This window comes from Equus caballus, chromosome 22 (genome assembly GCF_041296265.1).
Source record: "Equus caballus isolate H_3958 breed thoroughbred chromosome 22, TB-T2T, whole genome shotgun sequence".
NCBI lineage: Eukaryota > Metazoa > Chordata > Mammalia > Perissodactyla > Equidae > Equus > Equus caballus.
Genome location: NC_091705.1, coordinates 5,943,157 through 5,965,622, shown reverse-complemented (window position 1 = coordinate 5,965,622; position 22,466 = coordinate 5,943,157). Strand labels below are relative to the sequence as shown.

At 45.3% G+C, this 22,466-nt stretch overlaps 1 protein-coding gene across 15 annotated transcripts in view; it reads left to right on the top strand.

Annotated features, from left to right (window-relative positions):
* RIN2 (Ras and Rab interactor 2) overlaps positions 1–22,466 on the top strand; it is a 216,871-nt gene that overhangs the window by 156,995 nt on the left and 37,410 nt on the right. For all 15 annotated transcript variants that reach the window (XM_023626031.2, XM_023626030.2, XM_023626036.2 and 12 more), the window contains 2 exons: positions 18,559–18,751; positions 22,232–22,343. In XM_023626031.2, the coding sequence (XP_023481799.1) occupies positions 18,559–18,751; positions 22,232–22,343 (305 nt within the window). The remainder of the gene's footprint in view (positions 1–18,558; positions 18,752–22,231; positions 22,344–22,466) is intronic.

The window sequence follows — 22,466 nt, the reverse complement described above, 5'->3', positions numbered from 1 at the left end:
TCGGCCTCTGGGGACCTCGGCTGGACACATTCTGGTGGCTGCGCAGACGCATCTCAGTTGCCTTCCTCTGTGGCCTCAGCCACCCCAGCTGCCGTCACCGGGACGTGTCTGTGGCTCCTCAGTTTGTTAAACACTGGGTTAAGTGCCAGCCTGGTGCCCTAGGTTAGGAGTGCTGTGCCCCTACCTGCGCTGGCTTTTGGCTGCTCGCTCGTGGTTGATGTTGAGAAGAGCTTGAGATCTTTAACATTTTCTTGTGTCATGGACCCCTTCTCAGAATAGTATTTTAAATGCACGAAATAAAATATGTAGGATGACATAGGGAAAACTATTATATTGAAATACAATGATCAGAATTTTAAACATGCATGATTTCATAGCACAGGTACTTTATTAACATGATAAGTAACAAGGTGTAGCTGTGGGTCTGGGAACTGCTGTCATCTGGAAGCTGAGACGAGCATAAACAGTACTACTACACCAACAAGGAAACATGTGGGGCTTCTCTTGGTGACAGTTTCAGCTGTTGAGAGAATGACTGAGATTTCTTGCCTGCATTCAAAATGGGAGGAAGTTAATTTCAAAACCAGGTTAGTGAAAGAAAACATGTCACTTTTTTCCATCCAGTTCTCAGTTCCTACCTCCCGTCCCATCAGTGTCGTCAGACACAGTCCCTCTACCCGCCCTTCCTGGACCACTGCTGGGCTTGGCATCAGGGACCCCATGCTGCCGGGTTTCCACTCACCTCGCCCGCTGCTGCTTTCCGGCTGGGTCCTCTCATCTCCCTGGCTCCTCACCCTGAGCACCCAGAGCTCAGGCCTGGAGCCTCCTCTCGTCACATCTCCCCTCCTCTCTCTCCCACAAGCCTTGAGCAAGATGCTTAAAAGTCTCTGTGCCTCAGTGTCCACACCAGTAACATGAGGATAATAAGAGAGCTTTACCTCAGAGTTGTTAGGAAGATAAAGTGAGCTAATAGTTGTAAAGGACTTAGCACCATGTTGGCACGTGGTAAACACAATACAGTCATGCATCTTAACGATGGGGGTATGTTCTGAGAAATGCGTCATTAGGTCATTTTGTCGTTATGTGAACATCATAGAGTGTCCTTACACAAAACCAGATGGTATAGCCTACTACACAGTAGGCCTCTGAGGCTCAAATACTTTAGAATTGCCTAAGGCTCGGCATCTTTCATTCATTCACCAAATATTGTGTGTGCTATACGCCAGACACTACTGTAGGCACTGGAAAAACAGCCCTGAGCACAGACTAAACCCCTCCTCTCACGGAGCTCATATGGTCCTAATCTTATGGGACCACCATCGTATGTGCACTTCCTCATTGACGGAAATGTTATGTGGCACACAACTGTATATTGTTTACTGAAAAAGATGTCTAGAGTAATTTCCTAGGTAATCCCATCCTGGTGGCTTTGACACCATCTATATATTGGTGATTCCCAACTTATATCCCTAGGCTGGACCTCTCGAATCCAGATGTTTACATCCAGCTGCCCACTCAGCCTGACCTTTGGCATCTCTTATGAAAATCAAGACTGAGCCCTTGGTTTCCCTTCACAGACCTGCTTCTTCCATCCCTGTAACTGTGCCTCCAAGTGCTTGGGCCTCACAGTCATTCCTGATGCCTCCCCTTCTCTCATAACCGCCCTCCCATCCATCTCCACATCCTGGCAGCTCTACCTTTAAGATAGCTCCTGGACGGGGCACCACTCAGCAGCAGCACTGCTGGAGACCCCTGCCTGGTGCCTCTGCTTTCCCATGTGCACCTTCTCTGAGCTGTTATCTGAGCAGCATAGAGAATGACCTGACTTTAGTTCATCTAATCCAAATCATGCCACTCTGTTCAAAGCCCTTCAGGAGTTTTCTATTTAAAACCAAATCATCACATGGCCCTCGAGACCCCACAGGATCTGACTCCTCACATTGCCTCACCATCTCTTCTCTTAGTCTCTCCCCCTCCATCACTCTGCTCCAGGTGCACGGGCTCCCTGCCAAGCAGCCTCCTACCTCCCGGCCTCTATACTTTCTGCTCCCTCTGCCTGGAATACCCTTCCTCCAGGAAGCATTTACCCTTGGCCTCTCCCTTCCTCTGTCACCTTAGCTGGCTTTTTCTTCTTCATAGAACTTGTACAGATCTGACATATACTCCCTTGCTTCGTTGTGCATTTTCTGCCTCCCAGCACTGGAAGGTGAGCTCCGTGAGAGCAGGGGTTTAGTCTGTGCTCAGGGCTGTGTTTCCAGTGCCTACAATAGTGTCTGGCATATAGCATACACTCAAATATTTGTTGAGTGGATGAAAGATGTCAACCCTTAGGAGGCCTCTTGCAGAAATAAGACATCACCCTTGTGAAGCAATTAGGGGACACCAGATAAGGCATAAAAAATAAGAAGTTGAAAATGTGTGAGAGGCCTTCAGATTCCTCCCTAGCAAAGAAGAGGAACCAGAACCCCTTCCCTCTAGCTTCCAGCCATGCTTCCTCCAGCAATTCTGAGTTTGGGCCCTGGTAAACGTTTGCCAATAGAGTAGGAGCTAGTTAGATCTATCCCATGCCTTTGCTAGTGTTTTGCCAAATGGAAGCTAGGAGGCCAGCAGAAAGATGAGGGGTTTCTTGTTTCTGATTATCTGCTTTCTCTACATACTGTTTCCTCTGCCCTCTTTCTTCCCACTCCATCCCCCTGAAAGACTAGAGTATAGCAAAACAAAGTCTTTTTACTTTCCCCTCCCTCCCCTGGGATTTCACAATCCTTTTTCAGGTGGGGGTAGGGTGTCTGTTTGGGCCGGCCAGTGCTCCACCCTCCTCACCACCTGGACCCATCGCCTGAGACGAGTCTGTAAAGATTCTTTTGTCCTTAGGTAGAACAGAAGACTCAAACCAAACAACTTCCTGAAATGAGACTCAGGCTGAGTGTCCCAGCCAGACCAGCTCATCGCAGGCTATTGCTGGCTTTGTCTACCCTCTTACTTTCCTTTATCTCCCTCACTCCTGTTGTCACCTGGCTGGTACTCTCCAGCCCAAGTGGATCACTAGGGATGCCCAGGGTCCTGAAACTCCACATCTCCACCCCACCGTATTCAGTGCTACAATGTAGGAGTTGATCACCACTGTTGGCCTTGTCTGGAAGGGTCTACGTCCCTGGGAAGTTCTGAGCTTCCCAGCACCTATGTGACAGCATTGATATCAAAACCACAAGAAACTCAGACTCCCAGTCCCTGGTACAACCCTTCAATTCCTCCCTTAACTAGAGGTTAGAAACCAAGAATAGAAGAGAATAACAGTGGCTCACAGTCTAGGGAAGAAATGCCCAGCATTCCACTTAAGTAAGTCTCCAATAGGACACCAGTGAACCTGCTGGCTGCTCTGTGACCTAATGAATGAAACCCATTCTCGCTTAGTGCTACTTTTACAAAACTTTCCACTAAAGTAAAACATAATTGAGAAAGAGAGCACACAAATCAATATAAAGCTAGATGAATTTTCACAGAGTAAATACTACATAACAGCATCCAGATTAAGAAACAGAACATTCTTGGCACCCCTCAGTGCTCCCTTCTAATCCCTGTGCACCCCAAGGGTAACCACTTTCCTAACTTTTGTTGCCATGGATTAGTTTTGCCTGTTTTTTAACTTTATATATCTGGAATCATACAACATGTGCTCTTTTAACTCTGACTTCTATCATTCAACGTTTTATATAGGATTCCATTGTGTGAACACAGCACAATTTGTTTATCTGTTCTACTGTTGAGAGATATTTGAGTTGTTTCCAATTTGGTGCTATTTTAAATAATGCTGCTATGAACATTCTTGTGCATGTCTTTTGGTGAATGCACGTGACACGCTTGAGTTAGGAATATAGGAGTGAAATTGTTGGGTTGCAGGATGGTTATATATTCAACCTTAGTAAATAGTGCCCAACAGTTTTCCAGAGTCATTGTATCAATTTGCACTTCCACCAACAGTGTGTGAGAGTTCTCAATGCTCCATTCTCATCTGCACTTGGTACTGGCTGCTTTTTCATTTTAGCCATTTGGATGGGTGTGTGGATTTAGAGCTTCTGAAACCATGATGTATAGAGACGGGTAAAGAGTACCTGTATCTCAGTGCTCTGGGACTCAGGAATGGGGATTCTTTACTTTTGATGGAGCATTACAGTTTTTCCACATGTCTAAGTTTAACGTTAAAGTGGAGAATTCTGAGCTCATAGCCAGTTCATCGGGTGATATTTATGGAAACTGGGGCGTGGAAAGGATTATTTGGAAGGAGGAGATGAAAAGATAAAATAATCCAGAAACTATGAGAAAAGTGCAAATAGATACGTACCTTTTATTATTTCTATTTCTACTTTTGAATCTTAGGCCTAACAACCTTGCAGCAGGAAAAAATTGGTAATGAAATTCCCCCCATCTCTTAAATTCTTTTGCATTACTTTGTTCAGTACGTATATGCGGAAATATTCAGCGTCTCATGAATTGATTTGGCCAAGGCCATTAGCTGCGTCATAACTAAAAAATCTATGCGCCTAAATCTGATACAGCTATTTTTGGAGTTTAAACTGCCTTTAAACTCAGAATACATCTGCATCCAAGGCGATTTCCTATATTTAAAAAATATATGTCCTCAAGTTCAGTGACTTCAAACACAGAATGTAATGTCCCTTCATTTTATTCCTTTCCATCTTTTCCTCTTGAAAACATCGGATACAAAATGACTATTATTTATTGATTTATACCCACTTTTGCTCTTCTGAAGATTTTAGAGAGCGTATCCGTGACGTCATTTGGAAGCAAGTTCAAATCATCAGGTGCAAAAATCACAAAAATTTTGTCTTCTTACAGTGTCTGTGTCGTGTACAGTGTTAGCCTGCAAAACAAATATTTCTCTCTTTTACCCTATCTGGAAAACTGCCTGCACCTCAGGCCATTGGTTTGAGGCTTGAGGCCCATCCTAAGGTTCCGCAGATTCTGAGAGCAGGCTGTTCTCCGAGAACCTGTCAGAAAGGTTGGTTTTCCTCCATTACTGTAAGCTCCAGTCTGGCTTACCAGAACGTGAGAAGCTCACAATAATCGTTTGCTACAGATTGTTAGATGTATCTTGCAGTATCTTAGGCTCCTTGAAAAAAGTGGTGTTATTAAAATTTATGGTTCCTTCTCACACATTGTCTATTTCTGAGAATTGTAAATGCACGTTTCTACTGATTCTTGGATACTTGTCACTGCCTCCCTCTTCACATTCTTTGAAGACAATCTGGTGGGAAAACAAGGTAGAAAAGCCCTTTGACTTGGGTCGAGGTTGTGTTCTGAAAGACAGTTGAAAATCTGTTGCCTGAAACAGCCCAAGTGAACCATGGACACGGCCACTCTTTCCTTCGGGGAAGGAAGTGGGGCGGGGGCACGCTTTGAAGGGCTGTGTTTATAATTAGAGGAGGTCATGTAGTGGTAATCGTTTTGCAGTAGTAAGACATTTTCCTATCCTGCCTGTTGAGGATATTCTGCTATGACTAGCTGATCAGTTTCTCCCCTAACCCCCCCCAATAGTGTTTTCTTATTTCAAGCCACCAAAAGGTTTTGGAATGTAGTTTCAAGGAATTTTGTGAAGATTGACCAACTCTTTGTTCAATGTAGCAACAATTAAGTTCAACTTAAAGAAAATATTTATTGAGTGACGCTATTTGGTAAAATACCTGGATAGTGGAGCCTGGAGATTTACACAGCCTAGGGAGAAAGAATTGTAAACAAATGAGTATCATGTAATGGAATGAGGACGTAACAGAGGACTATGCCAGCTGAATAGAGGTGTGCACCAGATGTCCTGGAAACCTTGGGGGATGGGGTAGGGCGAGCGGGTAATTCCAGGTAGGAGGTGGTTTTAGAAAAGATGAGATTTGAGACTCAAAATCAACCTTAAAGAATGGGATAAGCAAGTATAAGTATGGCCTCCAGATCAAAAATGGCCAAAACAGCTGTTTAGTCTGTCTTGATTGGTGATATCTGTGATATTGGGGAAGGTTTTTGAAAAGAACATGTAAGATTTCTGTTTTGATTACCAAAAGAACAACACAATAAATAAAAATAAATATTACCATGCACCCACCCCCTGAGAAAGAGCCACTGTTGAGTGTTTGTTGGCTATTTTATTTCTTTGCCTTGGCGTGTGTCCTTTTGATGCTTTTCCGTGTGTTGAAGTGGTAGATCATGCATGATTTCCGCTGATTTACAAGGGTGTTTTTGATCGTCCTGGAAATGGACAGTGTGTCCTAGAAATTGATTCCAGTTGTGTTGAGGGGTAGCATCTTCCAATTTAGTGGCTGGCTTCCTGTGAGCAGTACACTTGGGCACACACAACTGTGACAGCCGCCTACTCTCCAGTTAGATACATTTTCCCTTTTGCAGACCTTGCCTCATTGCTGGTGTTAGTAGTTGATTCTGCCACAGAATATCTGCTTGGTTAGAATGCAGTTGGGATTCAGGCCAGCTCAAATAACACCAGTGTAACCAAAAGCGTTTCTAGACTAAGAAGTGCGAATCCACAAAACGCTTCCGTTTCCGGGAAGCCTCGTGCATGCCACTGCTCAGACTCGAAGGTCAGTGGCCAAGCTTTGAGCCCGCCTGGCTCCTTTGCCTCCTGTTTTCAGCTCCAAGGGTACCCGGGACAATAGGTTCTTTGTTTCTATTGCTTAGTTTTACAGGAACGAATGAACGCCCCTGCCAGCGTTGGCTCCAGATCTGCCCTTTTCATCTCTAGCTGGAGGGTCAACGAGAGGAAGTTCATAAGCAGAAAAGTCACCAAATCCTCCTCTTGTGAAGGTGGCGGTGCCTCCACCCCGGGGGCAGACGTGTTTTTTTTGTTGATGTTTCCATTTCCGTATTCTTTCCTCCTAGTCCTCGGTAGATGAAGCTTGAAAATCATCAAAGGCCCTAAAAGTTTTTCACATAAATCCTCCTTCAACATGCTTTTAGAAATCTTTCTGAGGAGGTTGAGGCCTCCGCTGTCAGAAAGCAGCAGCCCTTAGCGATGCAGGAATAAAATCCGCAACCCAAAACACGTTAGTCTTTTTCCTTCCAGAGTTTAGGGGACAAAAAAGGGCTTGCTTGAGAAATTCAAATATCAACTTGCATGGTGTAGGGTAACTGCACCAGTTAGAGAACTGGTCCCAGGCCCAGTTCTATCAATTTCTAGTGTTTAACCTCTAATAAGGAGATAAAATGAATGGCCTCTAATATCCCTCCCAACCCAGGGAAACTGAGCGATCCTTCCAGGACGTCCCTTCCCCAGGCCTCTGCCCATCACTTTTCCCATCTTGGGTGGTGGCCAAAGATTCCTCAGCTCACCTGGCAATTTCTCTCCTATAAACTGAGAAGTTAGCCAGGACCCCCGCATGTAGCCAAAATGAAGTTGGGCCTGCCTTCCTCTCCTGACTTAAATATTACAGAGTAGGAGTTTAATTCAGCTTCACAAATTCTAAAGAAGTGTTTTCATGATTGAAAGTGTTAGGAAATCATTGGACATCAACAACTAGGTATTCTTGAAAAGGAAAGTTTGCTGGGAATTTATTTGCTGTGTGTATGTATGGGTGTTTAACAAAAATTGTAATTGGTCCTTATTCTAGAAATTTTTATCAGATGGATCTCTCAGGTATGAAGTGTTGTTTTCGTTGGGGTGGGGGAAAATCCCCTTTCTACCCTTCTTGTGTTCTTATGGCTGGACTAATAATAAACTTGACGAAAGACCAGGTTAACAGGAGAAAACCCAGTTTAATACACACGTATTGGAGATCATAGAGAAATGATGCTTGGAGAGTGAACAAAGCAGGCAGTGTGTGTACCTTTTTCATAAAGAAACAATACATTTGAGAGGAATGACAGGACAAAGAAACTTAGGTTTGAGGTACGTCGTTAGTGAGGCATGAGGAGTCTAGGCTTGAGGAGTAAATTGGCAAGGGTTGTTTCTGCGGCTTCTGGGCCCTGAGTGCCCCGGCTCTGCTGATGGGGATGCAGGGAGAGCCCCTTCCACAGGGGAGGTTTGTTTCTTGCTTTCGGGGGAACAGAGAGAGGAGGGGCAGAAAGCCCTTTTTGCTTCTCAAGTTAACTTTAATTCAAAATAATTGATATACTATTGTGGGATATTTTGGGGCGGCCTGCCCTGGGCCTCAACATTTTCTTCTTCTCTCTACGTAAGAGGCCTCTTCTACTAACGTTTTTTCAGAAACCGTTGACCCCAGACCCATCACTTCTCCTCGTCCAGCTCCACGAAGCCCTTCATTCATCTCCCACCAAGCTGGACACGTCGGCCACTGTTTGGCCTGTGGGGCGTGTTTACTTTCCTTTTGATACTTACACAAGGATCTACTGCTCCAACCAAGAGCAAGACCATGGTGGACACAGGACTCTGACTTCTGTCTGGTCCTTAATTCTTAAGATATCCCTGCACTGGCCTCTTATAGCTGGAGCACTCCAGCAGTCCCATGTCCTGGGCTGTACCTTTCTCGCCACTGTGGCTGGTTGAGGCAACGTCCTGTGAAAAGGCTTTGTCAGGCTAGGGTGCAGCTGAAGACTCGACATCCGCGGCATGAGGAAAGGGAGACCCTCAGAGAGGCAGGACGTGCATGGAAATTCCAACACAAAAATATCAAGAGAAGTGGTTTCTTGTCCTTTCTTGGTTCCATCTGAAAGCTGAGGATGGCAGGCACCAGAGTCCAGGTTGGGACTAGACCCTTATGATAGATGGGGAACGCTCCAGCTGCAGGGAGTGGCCAGGAGCCGCCCTCAAGGAGGTTCATTACGTGCTGACAACACCGTGTTTATAGGATAGTCTGTGTCTCCTAGAGGGAAACACATTGCCTTGCTTTCTTTTTGGGAATATCTAAAAATTATTTGTGAGTATCTAAAACTAAAAGAGACATCCTGAAAACTCTACTGAACAGAATGTTTATTCGCAGTTCCCAAGATGTTCCAGGGTCTTATAATCAGTAGTTTTCAGGTTTTGTTTGTTTTAGTAACAGTTTCCTTTTTTTGACAAGAATCCATCTTTACAGAGAGGGGAAACCGAGGCTCAGTGACATGTAGTAAGGGGCCCAGGCCTCACAGTTCTGAGGAGTCGGCTGAGGCTTTGATTCACCTCTGACTGAATGCTCTTTCCACCAAACCGCTGGAGATGATGGGGCTGGGCAAACGCTAGAGTCAGCACCAATTTGATGGAAGCTGTGACATGCCTTAGAAAACTAGCATCTTGAAATCAGTGCACTCACATGTGCAGGAAATGAGTGGTTTTATTCCAGGTGAATGGGAACCCCTTGATAACTGAATGTTAAAACCCCTGGAGGTGTGTGCGTGAGGGTCTCACTCTGCACCTCGCTTAACCAAAGGCAGCTTTCCTGCCAGCACTACCCTCGCTTCTGTGCCCAAACAGCTGCTTCTGTTGGAATCCTAAATCTCGTTCCCAGTGTTGGAATAAGGCTTGCTGAATTTGGGAGCCCTGAATGGAGGTCCTATTACCAGCGTCCTGTGTTGGTGGGGATAGAATTACAATTCTAGGCCAAAACTCAGTGTTGACTTGTACACCCCAAGTCACCTAAAGCGTACCCCTGACCAGTCGATGGCAGGCTTGGAGGGGGTGTCCGTGAGGGAAATTCTCAACCAGTGAAGGAGCTGCTGAAAGTTTGAATTTGTTGTTCTGGAAGGGCCTCGTCTTGCCCCAGGCCCTGAGATGGCCAAAGGCCAGGGGGCTCTTAGTAGCTGTGGTGATTTTTGCCACCCATTTCCTGATAAACCCAGAGACAAGAACCCTTTGTCTCCTGAGACTGGAACTGAGCAGCCGGCTTCTGTTGATGGAGTCTGGCTGAGGAAAGGCCTGAATCAGAGGTTGTGCCGGGGGACCCAGACAGAAGCTGATGCAGAGACCCAGTGCCCGTGACCTTTCTCGTTGCCCAAGCTCCTCCCTTCCTCACTCGCAGGGAATAAACCTACTGTCCTCAGATCACCTCCTACCCAGTGCCCCCTCCCGTCACACCTAGAGCAGACATTTTATCAATGCCTGTCCTGGGCTAGGCCTGAGAATAGCCTGGGGGTGAGGCCAGGCCTGTGAGAGAGATCTGTATATAACGCAGAGTGAAATGGGGTCTGTGCCCCAGAGGCATAGACACTGTGGGTAAAGGAATTCAGTGTGCTGAAATGTTACTTGCGGTTGGCGGAGGTAGGGGAGAGGACAGGATTTGACCTTGGTTTTGACAGGTGGGTAGGAGCCTCTCTTGGCTGTGGACGCTCAAGAATAGCGTGAACACAGGCAAGCAGGGGGCTGAGCAATGACAAATAGATGCTTTTTTTCAAGATGATCTTCCCCCTTGAATCTGTGAGAGAGATTTTTTTAAACATTAATACAGGAAAAATATTCTTATGTTCTAATCTAAATTTCATCTCTTGTGTGTGCCACAATTTTTCTCTTATTCATGTACCATCTTTTTTTTTTTTTTTGAGGAAGATTAGCCCTGAGCTAACATCCATACCCATCTTCCTCTACTTTATATGTGGGATGCCTACCACAGCATGGCTTGCCAGGCGGTGCCATGTCCACACCCGGGATCTGAACTAGTGAAACTTGGGACGCCAAAGCAGAACGTGCGAACTTAACCGCTGTGCCCCTCGTGCACCATCTTTACTATTAACTTACCTAATATTTTTCTTTAAATTGGCTCATCTTTTACATTTATTTTAGAAGTTAAATTTAGTAAGCCAGTCATGAAGAGACAAATACTGTGTGATTCCACTTATACGAGGTACTTAGGTCAAGTCATAGAGACAGGAAGTAGAACGGTGGCTGCCCAGAATGGGGGGAGGGCATGTGGAGAGTTACTGTTTCATAGGTATAGAGTTTCAGTTTTTCCAGAGGAAGAGTTCTGGAGATGGATGTTGTACAACAATGTGAATATACGTAATACCACTGAACTCTACACTTAAAAATGGTTAAGTTGGTAAATTTTATATTCTGTGTATTTTACCACAATAAAAAAAATTGGGGGAAAAAAAGTAAATTTAATATCTCCACCATAATTGGGGACTACACTAAATACATGTCACTCTTAAAATAAGTATTGGACGTTAAAATAAAAACCATGCCTTCGTGTACTGCCTTGGCATATCCAGCACTCTTTGAGAAATAGTGTCAATTTTTAATAAACCATTGAGAAGTTATAAAATATTAAGTTTAATCTAAGACCATCCCACCAAATAGAGTTTTGTGTTGTTTCTGAGTTCTTCACTTTGCAGCAGGACTGCAGTTCTTTACGTTCAGGAGACCAGCGACGTAGTGAATCTTAAGCCCATAATTTAGTCCTAGACAAAAGCTACCTGGAACCCTGGGCTCTGCTTTTGTTGTTTTTGTTTCGTTTTGTTTTGTTTTACCGACGAGGTTAGCATCCTAGTGATTATGATTAGCCCCAACAATTTGTCTCGATTCATTCTATGACTGTTTATTAGGCACTTACCATGTAAACAAGGAAAACCTATTCGATTTCTTAAAAGTCTAGAAGGTCCACTGGGACCCTCAGGGAACCAGCCCTTGCTGCAGGAAGAGCTCTGGGTCTTTCCCTAGCCTTGAGTTAGTTATCAGGGAGCACTGTGCTGGAAATCCAGGCGAGGCTTGGCAAGGTATGACCTGGGGAGAGCCTGACACTCGCCCCTTAAGATTCCAGATCTGAGGCGGCCCTCGCGGCTTACTCAGTCCCACATCCAACACCAGGACTGGCCTGGAAGGAGCAGGCAAAGCAAGCAGGGATTCTCCTTCCTAGAAGAGAATTACCTTCCACTTTGTAAAGTCTGATAGAGGAGCCCAAGGGTGATGCCTGGGTCTAGGAATCGGGGAGTAGAGAAGGAGGCAGGCCAAAAGCCAAGCTGTATTTTAGCAGGTTGTGATGATCCTCCAACTAATCCTGCTGACTCAGTCTCCAAGTGACTCCAGATGACTCAGTTTACAGAGCTCGTTAATTCTGCAAGTAGAAGCAAAACAGACTACCTGGATGGACTATGAGTGGCTTTTCCATGAAGATAGATCACAAACATGCCAAATTGCAGGGCAGATGGGACAGTGTCTGTGCAAAGCCACACACACTCATACCTGCAGACACCCAGAAGGGAGCCACAGAACCATGGAGCGTGGTTTAGGAGAGCATTACTTAATTAGAGTTACTCCCCCATCATTTAATTCCACAGAGGCCTTGCCATTGATCCTATGAGAGGTTTTCAGATGTTGCTAATTAACTAAACCAATCTCTTTCTTAATTAAACTGTGATCCAACAGTCTGCTGTGAAAAGGAATATTCTTAGCACATTTTAAATATTTAATTGAAACAGCTTTTGTCTTTAAAAAAAGCAATCACAGGGGCCAGCCCCCTGGCCGAGTAGTTAAGTTCAGTGCATCTACTTCGGCAGTCTGGGTTCAGTTCCCTCGGGTGTGGACTTGTACCACTCGTCGGTGGCCATGCTGTGGCAGCGACCCACATAGAAAATAGAGGAAGATAGGCACAGATATTAACTCAGGGTGAATCTTCCTCAGGAAAAGAAAATATGTATACATAATTGTTCGCTTAATGGTATGTTTTTAACACGTAGAGAAGGTTTGGGGGCTTTTTGTTTTTTTGAGTATACTTGTTTTGTCCCTATGTTCTAACTCTGAGGACAGAGCCATCCAGAGCACTGCACCCCTGCTAAGACCCGTTAGCCAAATGAACATGTACCACCCTTGTTGACAGGAATAATTTGGCATTTTGCCTTATGTCTAGGCCCCTTAAACTTTGTTTTTGCTATTCAACAGCCAAACTTGGATTTTTATATCTAGAAGATTGTTGACTGTATTTAACTGCACTAGTGTTTTTCTTCCGCAGAAACGACCTAATATCAAATTTTTATGTATTTTCTGTACTGCCTTGTTCATTGTCTAGCTCATTTGTTTGAAAATAGATGGGACTGTAAAGTCAAGCCTACACCACCCGTGTGTCGTGTAGAATGGAGCCTGGGAGAGAGAGTGATGTATTGGGAAGTGCGAGGGAGCCTTGGACTTCGGGACCTTGGTCATTTAGAAGCTGTATTGATAGACTGTGCCATCCTCTGGAATTCTGGATTAGGGCAAGAAACAGCATCATTTGGGAGTTCTGTTGAAAGTTATTGGTTTCTCTGAGATGAATTTAATTCTGTAAATTTTAATAAAACTAGGCCTAGTGTCTGCCTGGCTGTCCTGCAATAGAAGGCGCTTTCTACAATCGTTTATTCTTGCACCTCCCTGGGCTCCCAAAGCCTTACCCTGGGAGTGAAAGGAAAACAGCCAAGTGGAAAAGCCACTCTCCTCCCACACTCTGAGGAGCCTTAAACTGGGCATGCCCATAGGGGAGCTGGTGCTGGAGAGCCCTGTCCGCCACCCCTACTCCCCCCAGAGTGGGTGGAATATCCAACCGTCTGCTTCAGAGCCATGAGAGCCGGGTCAGTTGGAATGGGGAGAGATATGGTATAGGAGTTTTCCAGTATTTGTTCTCTGCTCCTAGAGACACCTTGCATTTGTGGGACATTTCATGGTTCATTGAATATTTTCACATGTGGGTCTCACTGAATTCATACCTGAGCTTCATCTCCCCATGAAAGCAGGCCTAGACATTTGGAAATATTAGTAATAGTTGAGTAAATAAATGAATTTTATACTCATAAAAACCCACTGAGAGGGCCAGCCCCGTGGCCAAGTGGTTAAGTTCGCGTACTTTGCTTCGGCTGCCCAGGGTTTCACTGGTTCAGATCCTGGGCGTGGACATGGCACCACTTGTCAGGCCATGTTGAGGCGGTGTCCCACATACCACAACTAGAAGGACCTACAACTAAAAATATACAACTATGTACTGGGGGGATTTGGGGAGAAAAAAAAGCAGAAAAAAAAAAAAACACCCAGTGAGATGGTAGATATTTGCCCATCTCATTTTCTCCAAGTTATTATTTTGAGAAATTGTAAACAGACAGAAAAATTGTAAGAATAGTACTGTTCATCTGAATTCACCAACTATTGAAAATTTTGCCACATTTGCTTTCTCTCTATTTTTTTCCGTTTTTTTGGGAGGAGGTGGGGAGCTGACCAGTTGACACTTACTTTCAAACATTTTCACACTTTTCCCCTAAATTCTTTAGTATGCATCTAATGCATCTCTTAAGAACAGGAGCATTGTCCGACATAACCATAATAAAATGATCACAGTCAGGATACTAAACGTCAATACAATATCATCTAATATACACCCACATCCAAATACTCCCAGTTGCCCTTTCTGGCTGTTTCTCATTCTGATTCATATTTGATCAATTCCATGCACTCAGTATAGTTATCACATCTCTTTAGTTTCCTTTTATCTATAATCCACAGCCTTTTTAAAAAAATTCTTTCATGACACTGACATTTTTGAAGAGTTCAGGCCGGTGGTTTTGCAGAAAATCCCTGAATTTGGATTTGTCTGTTTCCTCCCATTTAGATTCAGGTTAAACACATTTTGGGGCAGGGAGACGACCGAGGTGATACTGTAACCTCAGAGCATCACCTCGGAGGCGCTGGATGTCGGGTGTCTCATTTTTGGCAGTGTTAACCCTGATCACCTGGTTAAGATGGTGTCTGCCGGGTTTCTCATTGTCAGGGCACCTTTCCCTCTCCGTGATCAGTAATCTGCAGGATGACATTTTAAGACTGTGAATGCTCTGTTTCCTAACAGTCTTTCATCTCCTGATATTAGCATCCATTCATGATTCTTGATTGTGTCATTTCTACGTGGTGGTGGAGGTGTTATTTAGCACTTTCAGGTTAAAAAAACAGAGCTCAAAAGAAGAGCTGACCAGGCCTCAGGTGCCAGCTGTCCTGCTGTGACCATATCATCATTAGGATCTCCTGGATTATATCACAGTGGTTTATCTTTTATAAGCCACTCATTCTTTGCCCTCTCTCATATTTGCATGCAGGCACTTGTTTGAGAAGTCATGTCTCTGTTAATCTCATCAGATTCTGTCTTGGGTCTTGGGGGAAATCCCTGGAAGCAGAGCCTGAAGGGGGATTCTTGTGCAGTGATGAATTGAGAGAGGTTCTCAGGAGCAGCCTTTGAAGGACTGAGGCATACAGGATGTATGGGGAGGAACCCAGGCCAAGATGTGGGCTCACTGAAGTGCAGCCTCAGCCTGACTCCACAGGGAGCTCTGGAGCGTGACTAGCACCCCAGAGCTGCCCCACCATGAGGCAAGAAGGCAGCACCTCTCCGCTAGGGATCAGGATGTCTTGAGCAGTAGGTCTGCTCCTGGGGGAGGGCGTAACTTTCTGGGCACGTCCAGGGGAAGGGGCAGCTGTGAGCTTTTGGCAGCTGATGCTCACAGCAGTGGGGCCGTGGGTGCCTGGTCTGGTAAAGGGGATCTGGGGCGGGGCACCAAACAGCATCAAATGCAGGTTCGACGTGTCCCTCATTAGTTCTTTCCTGAAGGTGGTCCCTGATAAAAGCCAATTTGTCCTGTAATAATATGCTATAAACCTCAAATGGCTGGCTGAATAAAGGCATTAGTTAGCTTGGTCACTTGCAAAGACAGGATCTAATTTATGGTTGTTCCTGTATGAAGCCCCATGAATCTTATTCACCGTCTTCCTGTCTGGGCCCTGGCTTTTTAGGCTGAGATCAGTTGTCAGAACAAAGGCTTTTTAACCTTTTGAAACAACTGAGGTGTCAGGATGTGCCCTTCGAAGGAAAGAAGCAGTGTCAACATATTGACTCTCATGAGTGTCAGGGTTGCCATGTTAGAGATTGTAGAATTTGGTCTTGGTAAAATGTCCCCAACCTGAGATGACAGGGATGAAATGTTTCTTTATTTGGGTTCCAAGAATTCTTTCAGTGGCATGTCACCCGCTGTCCCTCTTTCTCCAAAAGATCCCCCACCTGATTGGATCTGAGTTAAAGTGCACATTTTGCTCTCAGGTCTCAAGCAAGGGCTCCTCAAAGTGCTCCTCAGATTGGCAGCATCAGCATCACCCAGAGCTTGCCAGAGATGCAGTCTCAGGCCCGCCCCAGACCTGCAGAATCAGACTATCTGGGGCTGAAAGTGGGAATCTGGCTTTAACAAACCCCAGGAGATTTCTCACACAGGCTCCAGCGCTCATCCAAAGCAGTGGTCGTAAACTTGGCTGCACGTTGGGATCTCCTGGGGGACTTTAAAAAATTCCAACGCCTGCCTTCTACCCCAAAGTGTCTGATTTATTTGATCTGGGGTGCAGTCTGGTCATCACACCATTTTTAAGCTCCCCAGGCGATTTTAATGGGCAGCCAGGGTTGAAAATCCCTGCTCCAAAGTCGTCTCGTTTACCTTACGTGAAAGGAATCTTAACACCAGCTTCATTTTGAAGAGTTTGTTCTTAGAGCTGCAAAGATTCACTTCAAAATACCCGGAGGCCCTGGAATGGCATTTGCAGAATGAGAAACAGCTCTTTTTTTGGCACAGACTCTCCCATCTGGAAAGTTGTAGCAGAGGTAAAGGAAAACTTTGAGGGGAAACACAATGTAAATCTTGAATGGAAGCATGAGATTCTTTCGATCTGTAGAAAGTCAACGAGGTGAGGGGGAGAAGTTAGGGTGGCAGTCTCTGGCCGACCCACGTGCTGTCGTTGTGCGTGTTATTACTGAGTCTGCACACCCAAAAATGATCGCCTTAAGTTGGCTTCCTCTGTATTTAGTCCACCTTCATAGGAGTGGAGCAGTCCACGTGCAAATAGCACACCTCCTTTCTACACACGCACCTTATATTCAGCTTCATCCTTCATCTTCCTCAATGTTGAAGACTTCAGCCAGGTAGTACATTTGGGTTTAGATGTTTGAAGACCGTGTGTACCCCAACCTAAAGTCGGCTCTTCGTACATAAATGGACAGGTCTGCTGTTCGCACTGGCCACTCCAGGACCAGTGTTGATGACCAACCAGCTCCTTGAGAGCCAGGGAAAGTGGGAGTTCTGAGCATAGTAGGGGGACAGAGACCCCAGAGCTAAGCAGCCTTGGGTTGGAATTTGCACCCTGTTCCTCTTACTGGAGGCATGTCTTTGCCTTGAACAAGTTCCTCAAGCAGCCTGAGCCTGCCGGTCCTCTCCTTGTAAACTGGGTTCCTAGGACCTGCCTTTCAGGGCTGTTGTGAGAAGGAAATGAGAGAATGCTTTTTACAGGGCCTGGCTGACCGGAGACACCACATAGACAAGCCATCCTGTGCTCATGATCTTACCTGTTACCTGCCAAGTTGGACAAACACCAGACCTCTTGAATTTCTAGCTCTGCCATTTCATAGCTATTTATAACTCTGGACAGCTCAGTAACTTCGTGGGCCTCAGTTTCCTCATTTGTAAAATGGGGATTAAATACTCAATAACAGAATTATTGTTGGTGCCAAAGGCGACGATGGAAGTCAATATGATTTTTTTATGAAAATTTCATTCCTATGTCATACAATTCAAACTTTAAAGTGTACAAGTCAGTGGTTTTCAGTATATTCACAAAGTTGTACAACCATCAGCACATCTCATTCTAGAACATTTTCATTACCTCGAAAAGAAACTTTACACCCATGAGGAATCACTGCCCATCTCGCCCTCCTCCCCTGTCCCAGCCAACCACTGATCTTTCTCTCTCTATTTTTGTCTAATCTAGATATTTCACATAAGTGGAATCATACAATATTGTGTCTGGCTTCTTTCATTTAGCATGATGTCCTCAAGGTGCATCCATTTTGTATCATAGATAGTACTTCATGAAAAGAATGAATGAATATTGTGGCTGAATAAAATTCCGTTGAATGGATATACCACATTTTATTTATCCATTCATTAATTGATGGAACCTTTATTTATCCATTCATTAGGTGATGGAGTCTATGTTTCTCATATGACAGTGGAAATGGCTGTTTCCACTTCGTAGCAATTATAAATAATGTTCATATGAGTTTATGAATTGTACAGCACCGTTCAACTGTGAAGTTTTACTACAAATATTAGTAATAAAAATGCCTAGATGTGTGAAAAGAAATAAAATCCAATTTATTTGCATATAATACAAATGTGGGTGAGAGTGAATGTTTTGTCTTTGCTTTTAGCGCATGCCATGGTCATGCTTGTGATATATACGCTATTGAGCTTTAGGACCTCATGGTTACCAAATGGAATTTAACATTTAGGGTTCTGTGCTCAGAGTAAGAAATGTGCAATGCCAGAAGACCAACTAAACAGCATTTGGAATGTTTAGAACCTTTCAAAAACTGGGTTAGAAGTAGAAGTTTGGGTCTATTTAGTGTTGTTGAGTACTATTGTGTACTCTGTTTAATATTAGAGATACAGAGGGAAATATAACATGGTGTCTGCCCTCAGAAAGCTTTCAGTCTGAGGGGAAGACAATGCGGTGGCGATGACAAGCTGGGCCATGTGCTATGCTAGGCCTGGCCTATGAGGTCGTAGGATGGTATCCTTGTTAGGGAAATTGTGCTACAGACATTTGACCCCTGCCAATTCTCTTTCTCCTAGCATGGTAAGACAGAAGGCTGATGGCTATTCCGAGGAAAAGGATGTGAAGCCCTGTCCCCGGGACTCAGGCTATGACAGCCTCTCCAACAGGCTCAGCATTTTGGACCGCCTTCTCCACACCCACCCGATATGGCTGCAGCTGAGTCTGAGTGAGGAGGAGGCAGCACAAGTCCTACAGTCCCAGCCTCCAGGGGTAAGACTCAGAACCACAGGGAGACAGGTTGAGGCAGGCAGGGCTGCTGCTTCCTCAAAGAGAAAGACTTGGAGTTCCAGAAAGTTCTCCCAGCCTGTACAGAGTGTGGTTCCCGGTGTGTCCCTGGGTTGCAATGCAGGGAAATTCTGGACAGTACCGAGGCAGCTTTCTAAGGAAAAGAGCCCTTCAGGATTTGTCTTTCTGTCTTCATCTGCTTGGTTACCATGGGAGGTCCAGGACTCAGAGGATAATAGGGCATCTGGTAGTGAGGAGGGGCTGCTGCCCAAAGGCCCAGGGCCTGACTTCTTGAGACTCAACATTGAGGATGAGCCTGGTTGTGGGGTCCTCAGTTGCCCCTGCTGTATTCTTTTCATCCTGAGCCTGGGAACCCTGCCAGGGCCCAGCCATCCAACTTGAGACCCACCCTTCAAAAGTGCTATGTCCATAGACTTGTCTTCTGTGACTGCTGATGTAATCTTCTTTTCCTTGGGCTTTCTCAGTGGCTTTCCACATGGATCAAAGACCAATTCGGTTCCTTCAGCTACTGCCACGCAAGACCAGTCTCTTAATCAAGACCACTTCACGACTCTATAGAAGTTCCTAAAAAAATGTTATTCAATGATTGGTCTATCCTATGCTGTCCAGTGTTGTAGCTGCTTACTCCATGTGACTATTTAAATTTACATTAATTAAATTAAATTAAATTAAATTAAAAATTCGCTTCCTCAGTTGCACTAGACACATTTTAGAGCTCACTAGTAACTGGTGGCTGGAGGTTACCATACAGGATGGTGCAGGATATAGAACATTTCCATCATTGCAGAAAGTTCTATTGGACAGCACTGGTGTACACCTTCCCAACAAAGGATAAGTACAATAAATCACAGATAAAATAAGACTTGAAACAACACCACAAGAAATAGAAACTAAAATATATGGAGAGGCAAGGAGAAAATTCCATCAGTAGCTGGTCGAGGAATTTCCTAACAATTGGGCACAAAAATAAACTTTTGAGTTCCCTATCAGTCGGAGCCTGTCTGTTATCACTTTTGACTTATAAGTAAGTGAGCTTTTGTTTCTCATATGACAGAAACAGGCAGGACTGGGCCCGGCCCCATGGCTGAATGGTTAAGTTCACGTGGTCCGCTTCGGCAGCCCAGGGTTTCGCCAGTTTGAATCCTGGGCGCAGACATGGCACCGCTTGTCAGGCCATGCTGAGGCGGCGTCCCACATAGCACAACTAGAATATACAACTATGTACTGGGGTAGGGGGCAGGCTTTGGGGAGAAGAAAAAGAAAAACAAAAAAGAAACACACAGGACCGAGGTCTCTGTTGGAACATGCTCAGGGCGACAGGCGCAGATTTGATCATCTTTGTGAAAATTCCTTGACTAGCATGCCGGGTCATAGCCTCTAGTTTGGGTCTGTATGATCAGGACCCCCTTCTGTGAGGCACGCATTTTATGGAGTTTGAGTTGTCTGCTCCTGCGTTTCTACAAAAAATTCTGAAGACAGAGGTTGTCCTGTTGCTAGGCAATAGTTCCCTCCTGGTGTCGGCATGTCCATTCCTGCTGAGACCAGGTGGGGAACAAGTCAGGCGGGGTGTTCTCTCTGTCTGCCTGCTTGATCCCTGAACAGGACCTGCCTGACAAGATTGGCAGGCTGAGGGCAGGGGGAGGACAAGAGCAACATGGATCAGAAAGAGGCCAAAGTGCACCAGGAGAAGCAAGAACGCTGAAGAGAAGGAAGAGCAGGTGCGAGAGGAAGGGAGGTTTGAAAGACCAACCGTGGTGGCATAGGTCCTTGTGGTGCCACCACCCTTAATTATTCTACAACCTAAGATGGGGGTTGGCAAGCTATTTCTGTCAAGGGCCAGAGTTAAATGTTTTTGGCTTTGTGGGTCATACAGTCTCTGTCATGACTAATCAACTCTGCTTTGTAGTACAGATGCAGCCATAGACAATAAGGAAATGAATGAGCTTGGCTTTGTTTTAATAAAACTTTATTTACAAAAACAAGTGGCAGGATGGATTTGGTCTGCAGTTCATACTTTCCTGACTCCTGATCTAAGGCTGCGGACATGCAGGAAATAAGCCTAGAGGTTGTGCTCTCCCTGACACCCAAGGCTCAAAGAGAGCCCCACTGGCATAAGGGAATAATACTTCTTTTCTACCAACCAACAGCTGCCTCCCAGCAGTGCTTTGGGCTTTTACCCATCAGATAGTATTTAGGAAGCACTGGCTACAATTTTAGGGTGTCCCAGAGACACTGACTCCCAGAACTGGCTACTAGGTGAATCCCATGACTGCCTCCCCATGAGTGCTGGGAAAAAAGAGAGAACTCAAAGGTCTTTTGGTTTCATTCCGTACCAGACACCCAATTCCCACAACCCCTATCCTCCCAAAAAATAGTTTCTTAGAAGCTATTGACTGGACATTGGGAGAGAAGTGAAGATTAGGTGGAAAAAAATAAAGAACAGTAGGGGAGCAGAGAGTACTGTGCCCAAATGTAGAGGAAAGAGGGGAAGTAAAGAAACAGGACAGGATAGGCTCCTTGGAGAAGGGTCATGTACTGCAGAAGGGAACAGAACTCAGCCAGCCTGCTGCCCCGCACACTCTAGGGGGCGCCATTTGATTTGTGGTCTAGGTAAATGGTGCCCCCTGGAGTTGTGCAGTGCAGAGCAGTACAGGGCACACCTGCCTCTGCAGTGATGGAGGCCAGAATGGTGTCCTGAGATCTGTGCTGGGAGTTGGGCTGGCTTAAAGCATGTGTCTGAAGACAATGTTAGAACCTGGAGGGAGCTGTCGGAAAGTAGGTTGTTCAGGAGCAAATGGACCGCCAGCCTTAGTGCTGGCTGGGGCGAACCTCGGAGCACGCCTGCCCACCTCCCTAAGGGAGCAGCTGTTTTCTGGCTCCAGCAGGTTGTTGCTATGCATGGTCCTGCCATATCATCTCATTTTCCATGAGAAGTTAGAAATTCAGATTTTAACGTGAAAAACAAAAATTTCTGCTTTTTCACTGTTGTCAACAAATTCAATTTTCTGTTGTAAATACACCTATGAGCCAAATTAGCCAGTGAACTCCCAATTCTGTATCTATGGTTTAGTCATGTTACTGTGTTTAGATGGAGGTTTCATCAGCCAGGATTCCCACAGAAGACACAGCTAGGGAACACGGAACACGAGCTGTAAAACAATCACCAAACTGAAAATGCTTCTGCAGACTACCAGAGCTCTTGGCCTCATGGAGCACGTTGTGTCATGGGGAAGTCGGACTCTTTTGAAGCTAGTTATCACAGGAAGGTGTCTGTGGCATGCTCGCTGATGGCCTCTTTCTCTGGCAGTGGAGTGTCCTGTGTTGAGCCTTGCAGTTTAGCCATGAAGGGGGTTCTAGTCATGGATGTTGGGTATGTGGGAAATCATATGTCCAGGTTCCAACTGTCTGGCTGTTTCCTAAGCTTGAATTTCTTCTCTCTGCTAGATTTTCCTGGTTCGTAAATCCACCAAAATGCAGAAGAAAGTCCTCTCCCTTCGCCTGCCCTGTGAATTTGGAGCCCCCCTCAAGGAATTTGCCATAAAGGAAAGCACATACAGTAAGTGGTCACTGGGTGGTTAGGTCCTGGTTGACTTGAGGGCCATGGGTCTCCTGAGAAGGGGAAGTGGAAAGAGCCTGCACTTTGAGACAGACAGACATGGGTCTGAGTCCTGGTTCTGCC